At 47.0% G+C, this 17,352-nt stretch overlaps 1 protein-coding gene and 1 long non-coding RNA gene across 6 annotated transcripts in view; one reads left to right on the top strand and one right to left on the bottom strand.

The window, feature by feature from the left end:
• The window catches only part of AATK (apoptosis associated tyrosine kinase), a 224,685-nt gene that overhangs the window by 21,445 nt on the left and 185,888 nt on the right, over positions 1-17,352 (bottom strand). For 2 of the 5 annotated variants that reach the window (XM_069064086.1, XM_069064089.1), the window contains 5 exons: positions 15,213-15,426; positions 8,369-8,448; positions 7,001-7,119; positions 6,580-6,667; positions 1,580-1,713 (listed from right to left, as the gene is read on the bottom strand). In XM_069064086.1, coding sequence (XP_068920187.1) covers positions 1,580-1,713; positions 6,580-6,667; positions 7,001-7,119; positions 8,369-8,448; positions 15,213-15,426 — 635 coding nt within the window. The remainder of the gene's footprint in view (positions 1-1,579; positions 1,714-6,579; positions 6,668-7,000; positions 7,120-8,368; positions 8,449-15,212; positions 15,427-17,352) is intronic. The other 3 variants (XM_069064088.1, XM_069064090.1, XM_069064091.1) reach the window with 2 other exon arrangements.
• LOC138142961 (uncharacterized) overlaps positions 10,916-17,352 on the top strand; it is a 12,096-nt gene continuing 5,659 nt past the window's right edge. The window contains exon 1 of the long non-coding RNA XR_011163568.1: positions 10,916-13,150. This is a non-coding gene — a long non-coding RNA (uncharacterized lncRNA). The remainder of the gene's footprint in view (positions 13,151-17,352) is intronic.

The raw sequence follows: 17,352 nt of genomic DNA, 5'->3' as shown, positions 1-17,352 counted from the left end.
GAAGGGAAGGGAAGGGAAGGGAAGGGAAGGAAGGAAGGAAGGAAGGAAGGAAGGAAGGAAGGAAGGAAGGAAGGGAAGGGAAGGAAGGAAGGGAAGGAAGAGAAGTGAACTTAAAATTTGTTAAGTTTACTCTCCTATGAAATGGACCCATGGGAGAAGAGGCTGAGATTACTCAGGAGAAGTGGACTCCCCCTGCTGCCCTTGGCCAACACCAGTTTGTATGCAAAGGAATGTCTATGGTGGTCTGGGTCCGAGGCTCCGAGCTCTTCACTGACAAAGCCAGAGCACCTAGAAGAGACATGTGGCTTGGCTGGGTTGGGAGAGTAGAGGGGTGCAGAGCTGGCCTCCCAGCTGGGACGTTCCAAGGCCGCCATGCTCCAAGCAAGCTACAGGGTTCCGGGCAGCAGCATGTCCTGGGTGTGGGGGCAGGATCCAAGAACGGGACTCCTCTTCCTGCTCCCGGGACAGGCCTCAGGGAGAGGGGGCAGTGCAGGTCAGGAAGAAGCTGGCAGCCACCCTCTTCAACAAAATCACTGATGCTGGAGTCTCTGTGTGCCGCTCACTCAGCATCAGGATATTGTTGGGGAGGAAGACCAAGGTGAGCAGTGGTGCTTGGGGGAGAGGCTGCCCCCATGGCCACTCGTGCATCCTGGAAGAATCAGAATCAGAGAATCCTCGAGCTGGCAGGGTGGTAGGCAGGGGCATGGCATTGTGGGAGAGAGTGCTGGATTTGGAGTCAGAAGGCCTGGTTCAAATCCTGGCTCTGTTACTACCTGTGTGGCTCTGAGCAAGTTACTACCCACCTCTGGACCTGTTTCCTCATCTATAAAATGAGGATACCCTTCAATTCTAAATGCTAACCTTAGGGACTTCAAAGGATTCTCAGCCTTGAGGTAAAACCCCTTCTAAGCCAGTCCAGCTACATGGGACTCAATCCTGCTTTTAAAGGCCTAGAGAACCTATATCCACACAGCTTCCCACCAGAGCCAAGGGGGCATAGCTTTTGCCGTCAGGAATTTCCTTCCTCTGTCTAATCTAAATCCTTCATTCATCACCTTATTCCTTCTCCAGTCCATCCTGGAGGCAAAGAACAGTACATCTCACTGCAATGGTTCCCAGGAGTTCCCTCAGCAAGCAGAAGACAAATCCCAGAAGAGGTGAGCTAACCCGACACAGAAGACTTTGGGAAGGAGAAGCCTATGCTTGGCAAAGAACCTCGGACCCAGGTCACCAAGTACAACCTAGTGAAATCCAGGGCAAATTCTCCCCAAATCCATAGGGCAGGGAAGAAAAGAGCATGTTGGAAAGGAATGGAAGGCAGAGAAAGGCAGGCATCGCAAGTGGGGAGAAGAATGGCAGGGGGGCGGTTCCTAGCTCCCCAATCTCTTTTCTAGTTAGACAGTAGAGATTCAAATCTCCCCAGCTTAGGAGAAGAGAAGAGGCAGTGTCACCAAACCACTATCTCAGGATATAACTCTGACGCTCCTGCCTCCCTACCTCTACTCCTCCTGCTGCCACCAGCCCTGTCAATGTGGGCCCTCTACCTAAAGCCAAGGAAAGGTACCAGTTTCCAGCTCACCTGTGCACGTAGTTGTTCTTGTGTAGGTGTAGGACTCCACATGCCAACTCGCAAGCCATCCGCTGCAGAGTCAGGGGATCTGGGACCATGGACTCTGCCACCCGGCAGCTGCGCAGATAGCCCTTGAGGTCTCCCTGCCAAAGAGTGACCCCAGAATTATATTCCCAGCTCCCTGGAGTAGGCATGCAGGGATGGGGAGAGCCAAGGTCAGCATGGGTGAGCACAGAGCTCCTACTGTCCATCTGACAAGCTGCCTTTTGGGTCAGGATAACAGAATATTATTACAATATTCTACAATACACTAAGCTACTAAGGGCTAAAAGGGTAATGAGAAATGCCCTTCTGGTTCCTCTAAGACAAAAAAAAAAGTCTGTATCCTGGGAGAGCTTAAGGAGAAAGCAGTTACGAGAAAAAGTTACTTCTAAAGAAGAGAAACCTTAGAACAAAGCCTTCAATGATATAGGCAGGGAGAGGGCCTACCCTAAACTGAGAGTAAGAGCTGGGGACTAGAAAAGGAAAAAACAAAACAAAGCAATTCCTTGGGTTGGGGGAAGGATTTTGGCCAGGCAAGGACCTCAAGTTGGGTGGGTACCAACAAGAAAACAGGCAGCTATGTGGGATAGTGGTTAGAGTCCTGGACTTGGAATCAGGAAGACCTGAGGTCAAAATCCCTCCTCAGATACTAGTCATGTGACCCTGGGCAAGTCACTTAACTTTGCTTGGCCTCAGTGTCCTCATCTGTAAAAGGAGGACAATAACAGCTCCTACCTCACAGAGTAATTATGAAATTCAAACGAGATATTTATAAAGCTCTATATAAATGCTTGCAGTAGTAATGACCATTATTATTATTGTACTTTGTGGGAGATCAAGACAGAAGACGAAACTAAATGGAAAATGGGCTGGCTGGGTGTCTGTTTTGAAACATCTCAGACCAAGAGATCACAGTGAGACAGTTTAAAGTTCAGATGAATCTACTGGTTTCTGAATCTATTATGCTCTGTGTTCTTGTGACATGACCATGACATACAAGGTTCGAGTATTTCAGAATCATAATGTCTCTGCATTGGAAGGGACCCAAGGCCAGCTGGTCCTGGTATCCAAGAGTATGAATCAAGGTGTTAGCTCTCCTTGTGTGGTTCATTAACCTGCTCTGAAGGTCACAGGAACACAGAGACCCAGAACTGGAAAAGTCCTCTGAGACCACCTCGTTGAACCTTCTTATTTTACAGATGAGGAAACTGAGGCCCAGGAAAGTTAAGTGACTACTCCCAAGGCTGCCCAAGTAATAACTGTCAGCAAGACTTTGACCTAAATCTTCTGACTCTGAGGTTCTGGGAATGTGCTGAGTAATGCCAGCATTTGGGGAACGAATGAGTAAATGCTGATGGTGATTACTTTAAAGATGACACTTATTTAGATACCATATTCATTAAAATTAGATAAAGCCAGCATATTTGTTAAAATTGGTAAAAATCAGCGTCTGTGAATGACTTAGCTATTCTCAGCAATACAATGATCCAAGACAATTCCAAAGGACTTATGATGAAAAATGCTATCTATCTATTTCTAGAGAAAGAACAGATGGAGTCTGAATGCAGAGTGAAACATACTTAAAAAAAATTTTTTTTCTTGTTTGGTTGGGTTGTTTTTGTTTTGTTTTGTTTTGGGGGGATCAGTACTATGTTTTCTTTTGCAACGTAGCTAATATGGTAATAGGGCAGCTAGGTGACCTAGTGGAGAGTGCCAGGCCTGGAGTCAGGAAGACTTGATTCCCAGAGTTTAAATCCAGTCTCAGATACTTGCTAGCTGTGTGACTCTAAACAAGTCACTTAACCCTGTTTGTCTTAGTTTCCTCATTTGTAAAAAAAAAAAAGCTGGAGAAGGAAATAGCAAACCACTCCAATATCTTTGCCAAGAAAACCTCAAATGGGGTTGTGAAGAGTTGGATATGACTGAAAAGACTAATAACAACAAAAATATGGAAATATGTTTTGCATGACTACACATGTATAATTTATATCTAATCACCAACTGTCTCTAGGAAGGGGGGGACAGTAGGGAGGGAGAGACTTTGGAGAGAATTTGGAACTCAAAATTTAAAAAAGTTTAAAAATTGTTTTTACATGTAATTTGAGTTGATTCTCTAGGATTCTTCAGGTATACCACAGTATCATCTGCAAAGTGATAGTTTTGCTTCCTCATTACCTATTCTAATTCCTTCCATTTCTTTTTCTTTTTTTATTGCTATGGCTAACATTTTTTCAATAATAGTGGTGGTAATGGGCAACCCTTGCTTCAACCCTGATCATATTGGGAAGGCTTCTAGTTTATCCCCATTACAGATAATGGTTGCTGATGGTTTTAGATAGATACTACTTAACATTTTAAGAAAAACTCCATTGATTCCTATAGTTTCTACTGTTTTTATAGGAATGGGTGATGTTTTAAATGTAATTTGAAAAAAGTACACAAAAATTTTTACAACAAAAAATCAGTTTCTTTAGCTTGCAATTACATAGGTAATCTCTAATAATAATGGTTAATACTAATCATGGATAATAAATCCATGAACCTGAGGTAAAGTAGTTTTTGTTGCACCACACTAGACTGAAGAAGACTGGTGCAGCAGAGATGATTTACTCTTAGGATGGGAAGGAGTAGAAACCCTCTCTAGTTATATGCAGAAAATGGATAGGCCTTTGTCCAACTCCTAAACCTAAATGTGCCACAGAATTTCATATGTGATTTTACTGATTTCCTAAGAGTTTAAGAAAAAAAATACAACAAGAATTATTTTTTAAATTGTAGTAGAAAGGAACAGTAGTGTGCGTGTAAACAGTATCTAATCCCAAAACCAGGGTCCTCCCTTTCCTCTCTCTTTCCTTCTCCCTCCTTTTTCCTCTCACTGCCACTACCCTCTTTCCAGGTCTTTATCAGTTTTTGCTTAAGACAATGGTGATAATTTTCTACCCCTTTTCCCTGCCTCTAATCTCTGGATACTTCAATTCCTTCTACACAATGATTTGCTTATTTTTCTAAAACACCACTTTTGTGAATACAGAATTCTGCTCACAATGGTTAAACTCCCAGTCCAACATTTAAGGCTTTTCACAATTTGGCACCTTCTGGCTTCTCTGACCTTATTTCCTATAACTCTTATCCATACTTTCCACTTTGGTCCAGATGATGCACCAATTATATCATGCATACTTTGGGCCATTCTGTTACCCTCTGCCTGGAATACTTCTCCCCTTCTTTCTCTCGGTATCATAGTTCAAGGGGTTTGCTGTTCTTGTTCAGTCATTTCAGTCCTGTCTAACTCTTCGTGACCCCATTTGGGGTTTTCTTAGCAAAAAAAATGGAGCAGTTTGCTATTTCCTTCTCCAGCTCATTTTACAGATGATGAGGAAACTGAGGCAAACAGGTTTAAGTGACTTGCCCAGGGTCACACAGCTTGTATATGCCTGAGGGCAGGTTTTAAATCAGAAAGATGAGACTTCCTGACTGGCTGGCACTCCATCCACCTAGACACCTAGCTGCCTAGATCAAGAGCTATATAATAATAAAAGCTAATGCTTTAAGGTTTGCAAAGCACTTTGCAAATTATCTTATTTGATTATCATCATAATTCTTGGGTGTGCTATTATAATGCCCTTTTTACAGATGAGGACACTGAGACAGAAAGGTTAAGTGACTTGCCTAAGGTCACTCAGTAGGAATGTGAGAGTGGATTTGAGCTCAGGTCTTATCTATTGTGATACTCAGCTGCCTTTGGATTAAGCAGTTTCTGTGGATACTTTACAAAATAAACAATGTGCATACAGATAACTAAGACCCAACCCTGTACTGAAGTTAAACTAGAAGAGACCTAATCTTCTATTCAATGCTCAGAAATACAAATTTAATCTGGGGACAGGACTATTTTATCAATTTTGGTGCCACTTTACTGGCAGAAATAGTTGAGACTGAATCTAGTTAAGTCACTCACTCATAAGATGGTAAAATGTTTGCTTCTGATTTACAAAGCTATGATACAACACAATAATAGGGAGAGGGGAGGGCCCTCATGACTGAAAATCACTAAAACATGGCTTGGAGTACTTTAAGAGGGATGGTGGTCCACATGTCCCCCCCGCTCCCCGCAACCAAACCACAGATGTTTTGTTAGAGGGCCAAGGAAATTCTCTAGCCATAACAGACAAGCTCCTAGGAACCTGTGGGCAAGCCCCACCACTCACAGCCAGATCAATTCTGGCTGAGGTTGAAGAGTTTAGGCTGTGACTGGCGCCACCCCAAGCTTTCCCAGTGGGTCTGCTCTGCTCCCACTAATCAGGGATGCAGGACGCTCCCGAGAATGTCTAGTTAGGTGTGGGGTCTCTCAGGACTTAAATCGTGTTATCTGGTCTTACAGATCCAAATCAATGTAACCAGAATTCTCTGGACCTTTTAGAGTTATAGTAAATGGAGTATTTGCTCCAAGAAAGTCCCGGAATGGACTGGTCACCCAACTGAATCTACAGGACTAAGCCCCCAGACATCAATTGACTTGGTCTAATCTGGTGGCTCTTGATCTTGCTCCAAGCCGAGGACCAAAAGGTGGTTTTACCCCAAGAAAAAGAGTAAGGGTTCTTAACCTGAGGTCTGTGAACAGGTCTTTTTGATAACAACATCTGGAGGGCATCCTTTGTAATACAATGTGTTTTATTTAATGCTTTAAAGAAATATTGTAGGGGCAGCTAGGTGGCGCAATGAATATAGCAGCGACCCTGTACTCAGGAGGACCTGAGTTCAAATTTGAACTCAGGCACTTGACACTTACTGGCTGTGTGACCTTAGGAAAGTCACTTAACACCAATTGCTCCGCCTCCCCCCTCCAAAAAAAAAAAAGTTCTGTGAAGCAGTCCACAGGTGTTACCAGACTGCCAAGAGGTCCGTGAAAAAAGGCAAAGAGCCCCCGACCTAAGGGAGAGAGGCAGAGCAGGGAGCCCCTGACTCACCAGTGGACAAAACTCCATCACCAGCAGGTACGGCGTCACCTCTGCACATTGGGCCAGACACTGAAGCAGGTTACTGTGCTGAAGAGCCCTGTGGGAAAAGGATGAATTCCACTGGGGCAACATATGGGGAAAGGGTGCTCCAGACCTGGGGCCCTAGCGAATAATGATCAGATTACCAAGGTCCCCACATGCAACCTTGAGGGAAAAGCATTCCCCAACTCAACTCTCTGGCTGAGCCTGGGATTATTCTCTTTGTCCACCAGATGTCGCTGGTACCTGCTTTGATATCAACACTAACTCCTTTCTTTTCTAGGATCCAAGCCAGCTGTGATGCAGGCTCTGGTCCCCACCATCTCCCCCTCTGCACAGCCCACAACACCCTCCTTGCTGTGAACGGCTGGGTGTGGCCACCTCCACCTACCGGTATGGCTGGGCCTCCTCCAGGAACTGCATCTGGTCCTGAACACTGGCGCTCACCTTCAGCTCCTTTACCACCACCTGGGTGCTGCTGATGCCTGAATTGACCTCACCCAGGAATACCTGCATGGGCAGGAAACAGGGTCGTCACCCACCCACACCCCCCTCCCACCCCTTGACTGACAGGTCCCCATAACACAGGCGTGGTGGTGAAGGAGGGGCTCAGCTGCTGGGCAAAGGGCAGCACCAGCCTAGGGAGGGAGCCCACTGTCCTGCTCCTTTCTGAAGACTGACTTGTATTGGAAGCCGGCCTCTGGTTAATGCCCAGAGGCTGGCTGGGAGCTACCAGGATCCTGGCTGTAAGAAGTGATATTGCACTCCAGGTTTAGGGACTTCTTTTACGTGGCCTCCCTGGTGGTGCAGAAGCCTGTTCAACTGACCCAGACCTCCGAGGAAGGTCCTCTTTCCAGTCCTGTCCTCCCTGAAACCATTACATCTAGCAAGCCTTTGCTTTTGCCCTGGGTCCTCTCCAGCCCAGGACTCAAGGGAGAGCTCCAATGCATTCACAGTGGGACTTGGGGTGGGGACTGTCCTATCAATCCCTCCCTAAGGGATCAGTAGCTCACCTTCCCAAACTACTTCTCTGCGTTCCCCTCCCAACCCTGGGGTGGGAGGTGATTCGGCGAGACAGATTTTAACGGAGGTCTGTGGGGCAAAGAGGAGTAGAGAAAGGCAAGCAAAAGGGAGTCGAATTAACAGAGCTGAGAGTCAGGGGAACATAGTGCTGAGACTCCTTTGCAAAGTACAGCGCCAACATCCCTCAGAATTACCTCCTTCATCAGCTGCAGTCCAAGGCCAGGCCAGGTTCTTGGGCCTTGGCAAGATGGGGCCACCTACCTGTCCCCCAGAGAAGGGTAAAAGGCACAGACAGCAGGGTATTAAGGATCCCACTGTAAGGGGCAGTTCTAATTCAGGGGGCCCCAAGCTGGGTGTCCCCAGGGTCAGAACTCAGACTGGGGCAGCACGGAGGCCCCAGTGTGTGGACATGCAGGGAACTGGGCCCTACTGCTGACTGACTCACGGCAGCACCTCAGCGTAAGAGTCTCCCACCCTTTCCTGCTTCCTCACCTCCAAATCTAGAGGGAAGGTACTGGGCCACTGAGGAAATAGACTGAAAATGTTTTGAGATTCTTTGACAAAGCATGCTATGGGGTCCTCAAGGAATTATCTAACCTCCATTCTAAGTCAAATGCCTGCATCTCCACCATTAAGGTTATTTCCTTCTAGGAAACATTGGGTCCTGAGGGCCATGGTTGGGGCTGGGGGTAGAGCAAAAGAAAGACAGAGAAAACCACGATCCAAAAGAACTCACCTTCCCAAACCAGCCATGGCCAATCTCCTTCAGGTACAGGAGGCTGTAGCGTCCCAGGTCTGTAGACTTGAGCAGCTGAACTGTAATAGAGGAGGCTAGGTTCAGTGGTTCCCCTCCTGCCCTCCCAGTTTCTCTTCAACCAGCACCATCCAGTTTTGGTCACTTGACCTCAGTTCGGGGGTCCCATTGTGGGCGGGCCCAAGAAGAATGACACCAAAACCCCTGGCGTCTTCAGGAGGGCCCCAAGAAAGCCAGGAAGGCCTGGGAGTCACCCAGGAAAGAGTCCACATCTAGGAGGCTCCCAGAGTAACCATGGGGCTGGTGAGGGCTCATTAAGGATCACTAAGCATCTCCCACTGTTCAGGGACAGCAATAGCTTCTAAAGGAAGAAAGCTAGCTGCCTGGGAGGTGGCGCATCAAGCGAGCTATTCTGGGTATCCTATCATGGCATCGGTAGGGCGAGTAGCCTGGATCAGTGAAAAGGTAAGAGCCCAGAAAGTGAATGCAGAAGATGGCAAGGTCCAGAGCCCACTAAGTGGGCAGCATCAGGCAGACAGTGTTGTTTGGGCAAGTTGCTGATGATGCTGCCCACCCACCCCCTCCAGCCCCAGTGTAGGAGGACAGAGGGTGAGAAAGATGGGGAACACTTTGACATTCCTCCAACCCAATCACTTCAGTGACATTCCAGCCCCACCAAAGGCCTATTGTTGGGGACTGCTTGGCACAGCCCTACACGGGACACACTGGCCCCATTCTCTCCTGGCCTCCCTCCCACCCCAAACCAGGCCTGGGTGAGGTCAGTGGCGGCCGCACCCGGCACAATCCTGAGGGAGGGGGCCTGTTGTTGGACCCTGGTATATGCCCTGACTCCCTCTAGTTCTTCCTGGCATGCTCTGAATTCTGTTCCCACACACATCACCCTTGTTTACTGGAGGGGAGAGCGGTGAGTATTGGAGATTTCAGGCAAACACTCCAGTCTCTTCTTGGGGCCCCTCAGCCTAAGAGGAAGGAGGGCAGGGTGGACAGCACTTATCTTCCTTTCAGGAATCAGACCCCTGGGTACTCAAGAGACGTTTTCTTAAGCCCTTCACCCCAATTAGACCCCAAGAACCCAAGTCCCCAAAACGACAAGATAGTTGAAGATAGAATCTCCGAATCCCTGATGCTTTAACAAAGATAACAGGAACATTTCAGAGTTTTCTATCTTGGAGCTCCCCCCCCCCCCCATGACGTGCTGAAGGAAAGCCTGGCACTAGAAATCTGGACAGCTACTCAATCATAGGCTCTTGGAGAATTGCTTTGCCTCAGTGACTTCCTCTATAAAACAAAGGGATGGAATTAGATGATTTCTAAGGTCTTTTCCTGCCCTGACATTCTTTGACTCTGAGAGAAATATATTATTTCTTCACTTGCCATTTAATGGGGGGATGAAGGCCTGCTGCTTCTTCCTATAGGTCCCAGATTTTGGAAGCTATTCACAGAAGCCTCTTTTAAACCTGGCCATATCCCAGGGCTTTGTGGTATGGGGAAAAGGAGCAGGGATGAGAGGGCAAGAAGGGTACAACTATAAATTAAAATTAAAATCCCAATTTCTCGGTCTGCCAGGGCATCCCTGAGCACCACCATCTTCCACCTGTTCCTGATTCTGGTGTAAGAACTGGCCTTGAACACGCCTGTAGGGCTCTGGGAGAAGTTTCCTGGGGCAGGAGAAACAGAGCAAGAGAGTTCTTTCACTCCTTTGTTCCAGATATACCATTCTAATTTTTATTTCAGAAACTTGGGGGTACCAATGTGGATTCCTCTGAAGGCAAGCAGGCATACAGCACCCTCCTCTTTTTGTTTAAGCCCTTTGAGACTCTCCAAGGCCTTGATTGTTGGGAATTACACAGCCTGCTTTGAGAGTGTTTTCTCACCCTGAATCTGGCTCTCCCAGCATTTGAAGCCAGGCAAGTTTAATGTGGTCACCCTTTCTCTTTTTTTTTTTCTCATTTCTGACCACCAAGTGAGGACAGCCCTTAAAGGATGTAACTATCAAGTCTTCGTACACTCGAATATGGGCTGCACATCACAAATAATGTAGTACTAGAAATGAGAACAAAACTAAAATGACTCCTATTGGTCTGGGGCGGTCTGGTACAGTGGAAATAGTATGAGGACTTGGGTTCATATTCCAGTTCTGTCCATGTGAGATTTTGCAAGACATTTAAACTCTCTGGGCCTCAGCTTCCTAGTCTTTATAATGAGGGGGATTACTCAGGGGCCTGTAAGTACCCTTCCCTCAATCAATAATCTACAGCAGGAAGTAGAAAGAAAAATGAGTCCTCAAACCTACCCCTTGTCTACCTCGCCTTTTAAGGCCAAACCAACTCTCTATCAGAAGGAATTCCTCCTACATGGCCTGTCAGCCCTAGAATTTCCACAAGTGCTAAAAGATTTTCAAGAAATTCTAGAACCAAGTTGGGGTGGAAAGGCAGCAGGTCCTTTGTATACTTATCACTAAAGCTCATTCTTGCATTTAATCTGAGAGAAAGAATAACACATCTGGAGAACCTTTTAAAAGGGGAAAGGGGAGGACTCTTCCCTGAAGATGAGGGCAAATAAAGTAAAGAGTCAGAGCATTAGACCTGGGACTCAGGCATCTTAGGGTGAGATCAACCATGATCAAATTCCTTCCTCTCTCCTTAGATTTCCCACCTGTCAAGGGTGGGGAGTGAGGAATGGAACTGGGTGATCAGGAATCACCTTGGACTGGAGTAACTAGGTGGCTTGGTAGATAGAACACAGTACTCAAGGGTCAGGAAAACTTGAGTTTTAATCCTGCTCTAGCCACTTAGCTTTGTGACCCTGGGAGTCACTTAATTAAGCTCTCTCTGTCTCAGTCTCCCCATCTGCAAAAGTGAGGAAAATAACAATCTTTCCCTCAGAATTATTGTGAGGATCAAATGAGTTAGCATATATAAAGTACTTTACAAACCTCAAAACTATAGAAATGCTATTACTATTATCGTTATTTGATATATAAGGCATCATAAATTAGGGGATAGAGCCCTGGAGTCAGGGAGGCCTGAGTTCAAAGCCCTTGGAGACCAGACGTGGGACTTCTGGAGAAGTAACTGAATTCCTTTCGTGCTTCAGTTCCCTCATCTGCAAAATGAAGGGGCTGGACTCAATGGGCCTTGAACCCCTTCCAACTCTAGGTCTCCGATCTCATCTCTCCCTGCCTGCTAAGGACTGCTCTCCAGACAGCAGATGTTATACCTAAAAAGTACTGGAGGACCTTGGGTTTACAATCTCGCCTTCTTTCAGTGGGCAAGCATTTGGCTTTCAGACTTTTTTTTTTTCATTTTCCTGGAAACTCTAAGTAGACAAAGGGAGGGGCAGAGTAATGGAGTGGCATTACAACTGAAATTTCTAGAAGTTCCCACTATGTGCCAGAGAGATAACTTGGACCCAAGCCTGAGTTGGAGGAGGGTGGGCAAGGATTTGGGGAGTCTGTCACCCTTGTTTTTTCCCTTAGTAAAAGGGACTGAGGAGGGCACACACACTGTGGCCCAGGGCAGGAGTTCATAACCTTTTGGCCATCTGGTGAAATCTATGGACCCCTTCTCAGAATAATTTTTTAATACATAAGTGAAGGAAATGCCCAAGTTCAGTTAGAGATTGGTGGAAATAATGATGAAAAAACTATTTTCCCATTCCAGTTCAGAGTCTAAATTTAGGAAGGACAGGTGGGAGATGAGCTTACATTATCTGCTCCTGCCCACAGCCTCCTTATCTCTCTGACAACAGCTGCCTGACACAGAGCCCCTCAGAACCCCTAACAGGCAGCTCAATTCTGAGATCAGAATGTCCCCCTTGGAAGGCTTACACTCCCAAAGTCCAGAGGGTAGAAGATGACTTAGGAAAACCTGCCTATCTCTCTTTTTTAACCCCTCCAGTCTGCCCCCATATCACACTTGACATATATTATGCAACCCTCAGACAACTTTAGTCATGGGGATGGGGCTGCTCTAAATATGAAACCCCTATCCCACCTCTCTTCTGGGGTGTTCACTGGAGTCTTACAGTCCTACCCCCAATTCAGGGAAGGCAGTAAATCAGACCAACCTCCTACAGGTGGTCAGAGACCCTGGGACCATGCTCAAGGATGGTGATGGAGAAGTCACAGAACTAGGGGAGGCAACTTGAAGTGATAAAGCTCTTCAGTACCTAAGGAAAGGGAAACTGAGGGAGAGCAAGGGTCAGTACAGTGCCTGCAGGAACCCTCAGTATTCAGCAGGTGGGATACAGAAAGCACCTAGAGAATGAGTATCCTGGTCAGGGCAAGTCTCAGTCCTGGCCCCTTTCCCACTGTGGTGGAAGAATCCAGCCTTCTGACAGAAGAAACAGTGAAAAAGTACCTTGTTCTCCCACCCCCACCTCACTCCACAAATTACAAAGCACCACTGGGAACAAGCCCCCAACCCCCTTTCCGGCCCACCCACTCCTCTTAGGCTGAAAGGACAGATTCATGGGTCCCACACCCCATGAGGCTCACAGAACACAAGAAAAGCGCCTCTGTGTGTGGACGAGCTGCCCGGTGCGGGCACAATGGCCAAAGGGGCTGTGTGGTTGGCCTGGGCTCATGTCCACAATCATTGGGTGGGGTAGGAGTTTGGGAGGAGGGGAAGAAATGAGCTAGGAATGGTTCTGCCTTCTTTCCAGGAGTCCAAGGGACTTGCAGAATCTCCCGGGCCTCTTGGCCTGCCCAGTTCAGAGGTCACAGGATGGCATAGAGTTGGGGTGAGTGCCACTCAACAGCAAGGGAACAATGTCTTGCTTCTCCCCCTCCCCAACCCAATATCCTAAAGGGGCCTTCCTAGTAGGACAAGGTCACATAAAATAAAATATGGCTTAGACTTTAACCCCAAACTTTCTTTCCTTCTGTCCCCTTAACAGCTGTCCCTTCTGGGCAGGTAAAGGTTTCTTCCTTCTTCTCTGATATAACCCCTGGCTCTGGGCCAAAGGATAAAGACAGTGGGAGAGCCGACTCTCTTTTGAAAGATGTGTACCTACACATTAACTCCAGACATATGGAAGCCACCAGGCTAAGGCTGGTATATCTTCTGAGTCTTGGTTACACATAGATCTTTCTTAGTTAGCCACCTGGTTGGCATGGGGGAAACTGGCTGGCACTGGGAAGGGGTCTTTTTCAGTTTTAACTAGAATAGGCCCATGGTGATTAGGGATGGCAGAGATGACACAGAAAAGTCCATCTTCTACCCATCTCCCCCAAACCTTAAGTGCTCCCCTGGGTGGGGCAGGGAAAGGGGTCTGTGCAGAAGGACCTAGAGGTTATATATCTCTCCTAACCTCTCATACTCCACAACTGTGAAAGACTGTGGTCCTGCGCCAGGAAAGATGAAGCTGGCGCTGCCCAGGATCGCAGTACCCATTCTCCCTCTCTTGAAAGGACAGCTCCGGAGAAGGGAAGGGCTTTTACCTACCAGCACAGCATAAGGACAAAACCCCTGAATCTGGAATGAGAGGACCTGGGTTGAAATCCCAGCCCTATTATTCACTCCATGTGTGAACTCATAAAAATCACTTATTTGTTTTTCCCATTAGAAACGTTTTCTATCTGAGAACAGTGAGTTTTTGGAAGGATTTTTTGGTTTGTTGGCTTTTGTTTTTTAACCTTTCTTTGTATCCTCAGTGCTTAGCATGGTGCCTAATACATAGAAAATGCTTAATAAATGTTTGTTGACAGACTGAAAGACTGACTCTCTGGGTCTCAGATTCCTCACTTGTAAAGTGAGGGGTTAGACCAGATCCAAATGGCCACATGTGGTCCTTGGGTGCGGCCTTTTGATGGAGTTTTTTTACAGAACAAATCCTTTTATTAAGGGGATAGAGGACCACATGTGACCCTAGAGGGTCACATGTGGCCTTGAGGTCGCAAGTTCCCCACCCCTGGTCTAGATGATCTCTAAGGTTCCCTCTAGCCCCAAATCTTATAGCTCCTAGCCTGATCACTTGGCCCTTACAAGTAGTGACCATCATGGAGTCTTAAAGACACAGGGAACCTTAGTGTATCATCTTCCTTAGAAACAACAGGGATTCTAGGAGCCAAAGGGACAAGAGACAGCTGGTTTAGGGGTTCCCCTAGGATAGGCCAGGTCCCACTAGGCTCTGAAGCCCAGCCTCAAAGTCAAGGTAAAGGGATCCAGGATAGGCAGACCTCTCACCCTGAGATCCTACTGTCTGAGGTCATTTGTTCCTACTCTAGGACCCTGAGGAGCTTACCCTCTGAGGGTTAGGAGTGAAGGCACTTAACCTAAAGTCAGCTGTCAAGTTTGTACATCCTCTTAGAAACAGGTAGCATGTTGGCCAGGGACCACCAGTGTTCCAGGGGAGTAGAGCACAACGCCCACATCAAGAAATTCTGCCACTGCCCAGGAGGGCCCAAGGGCCACCTGAAGTTTTCTTTGTGCCATGTGACCTTTAGTCCTAGGATTCTACCATGATCTAGAATTTCTTAAGAAATGGAAAGGCCACCAACAGGCCTAGTCATGCTTAGAGGAAGGCAGTCAGGCAAAGCAGGCTTTATGATAAAGATCCTAGGGACAGAGCTGATCAAGGGGTTCCCATGCAAGTCTCCAACAAGACCTCAGCCTACCTATACCATACTTTTTCTCAATTCAGTATAGGCTAGAGGACAATCTCTAATCTTTTCCAAGTCTTAGGGTAAGAATGTGAGGGTAGGGTAGGTGGGGAGGTGGGGAAATAGGTGGTCCTTGGAGTATCTGGATAATGGATGGTCCCAGTTTCAGGGCTCACCCTGGGTTCTTAATATGAGACTAACCTGATCGCCCAGGCTGCTTGGCCATGGGAAGTGAGACCTCAGTGAGGGGTAGTATGTACACCTCGGGGCCATTCTGTGTGGCCGGAGACCCCTGCACGGAGAACTCGGTGGTGTAGTCGTCACCCTCGGCATTCTCAAACTCCTGGTGGGGGGGAAGCGGAGACGGAGACCTCCCGTGAGCCGTGGATCCTGATCCAGGGTTCCCTGGGGGCTCCTGCAATGGGTCAGTCAGATGGATGGAGGGATGGACAGACAGGCAGTGAGTTAAAAAAAAAAAGTGGTGGGGGTGGCCCCACTGCTCTGAAAGGTGCCCTCCATGGTCCTGACCACTGACTGCATACAGAAAATTCTACCATCTCCCCTCCCCTCTACCCACTGCCAGGCTCCTCACACCTGCAGCTGATCCCTCCCTGCCTGCCCCTCTGGGCTATGTTGTCCCAGTCCCAGTTCTTCCTCTTTGCCTTTGTTCTGACTCTGTTGTCAGGGTCAAAGAGGTCAGGATCACCCCTCCCTAAAAGAAAGGCAAATAAAGCTTCTTCCAAACTTTTTCTGCAGTCTCTCCTCTCCCCATCCACCATCACCCCATTCACACACACTTCTCACTATCTCTCCTGCTCCTTTCCCTCCCTTGTCCCATTATTTTTTCCCTCCAAGTCACAGGCACTAGACACTCCCCTAAATCCTCACAGGTCCCAGACCTCAGGCTGAATAGTCTGGGAAGCAGAGGATGGATAGGAGGAGACAGGCTCGACAGATCACTACACCACACTCTGCCCACATGTAGTGCATACCTCTGCCTCAGAGATACAGCTCTAAACACACTGGAGGAGCCTTTACCTTTAGCAGGGGGTCTTAACTTTTTTGGGATCATGGACCCCTTTAGCAGTAGGGTAAAGCCTATGGGCCCTTTCTCAGAATAATAGTTTTAAATATACAAAATACACAAGATTATAAAGAAAACCTATTATATTGAAACACAATTATCAAGGTTGTTTTTTAAAGAATTGCTCAGACCCCAGGTTAAGAATGTTTGTTTTAAAGGAACAAAGAGAAAATATTGCTCAATACGGCAGCATGGAGTGTAGCCAGGAATGTCCCATGGGTGACAGGGGACTCCACCTCCTACATTAGTCCATTCTCCTGAATCAGATTCCTGGGTGACCCTGTCTGGTCTGTCCTGTGGCCCCAAAGCTACCTTGGTGGATAGGTGGGGCTGAGGAGGAGGGAAATGCTTCTGGATAGAGGTGGCAGAGCTCTATGTAGGCAGACAGGTTGAGTCAGACTGCCCTGGCAGAGTACTCTGCTTTTCAGGGAGAGCCCCATAGCTTGGGCAGGGAGGAGAGATAAGGCTGGTTATATTGACCCAAGTGCCTTTTAACAAAGAACCTGTGACTGTGTAGATAGAGAAATTCTGTGTTAGGCCCTGGCTGGGAAGCTTTAGGTCAAATCTGATAGACCTCAAGGTGTGAAGTATTATGGAGATTGTATTTATCACTTTCCTCCTATCCCCTTTAGGCAGCTGGGTGGCACAGGAGATAGAATAATGGGCCTGGAGTCAGGAAGACTCATTTTCCTGAGTTCAAATCTGGCCTCAGATACTTACTACCTATAGCTGCGTGACCTGTTTGCCTCAGTTTCCTCATCTATAAAAAGGAGCTGGAGAAGGAAGTGGCAAACCACCCCAATATCTTTGCCAAAGAAAACCCCAAAAGGGGGTCACAAAGAGTTAGACATGACTGAAAATGACTAAACAATTGTCTTGAGCCTCCAGAGAAATCTTCAACATATCAATTTAGTCTAAAGGAGGGGTTCTTAGCTTTTTTTGTGCCATAGAAACCTTCGGTAGTCTGGTGAAGCCCATGATCCCCTTCTTAGAATAATGTTTTTAAATAAATAAAATAAAATATATAAAGGAAAATAAAGGAAACCAATTATATTGAAATACAGGTATATTTTTCCCATCAAAGTTTACAGACCCCATGAAATCTATCCATAGACCTTGACCTCTTATAATAGGGTCTTTGGACCTTAGGTTAAGCAACTCTGGTTGAAGTTCAATATTCAAACATAGATCTCATCTCTTCTCTTCTCACCTCTTCTCTCTCTGTCTCTGTCTCTCTCTGTCTCTCTCTCTGTCTCT

Source organism: Petaurus breviceps, unplaced genomic scaffold (genome assembly GCF_028583685.1).
Source record: "Petaurus breviceps papuanus isolate PSGF00001 unplaced genomic scaffold, PetGlider_PUasm1.0 90617, whole genome shotgun sequence".
NCBI classification, from domain to species: Eukaryota; Metazoa; Chordata; class Mammalia; order Diprotodontia; family Petauridae; genus Petaurus; species Petaurus breviceps.
This window is presented reverse-complemented; position numbering and strand designations above follow the sequence as displayed.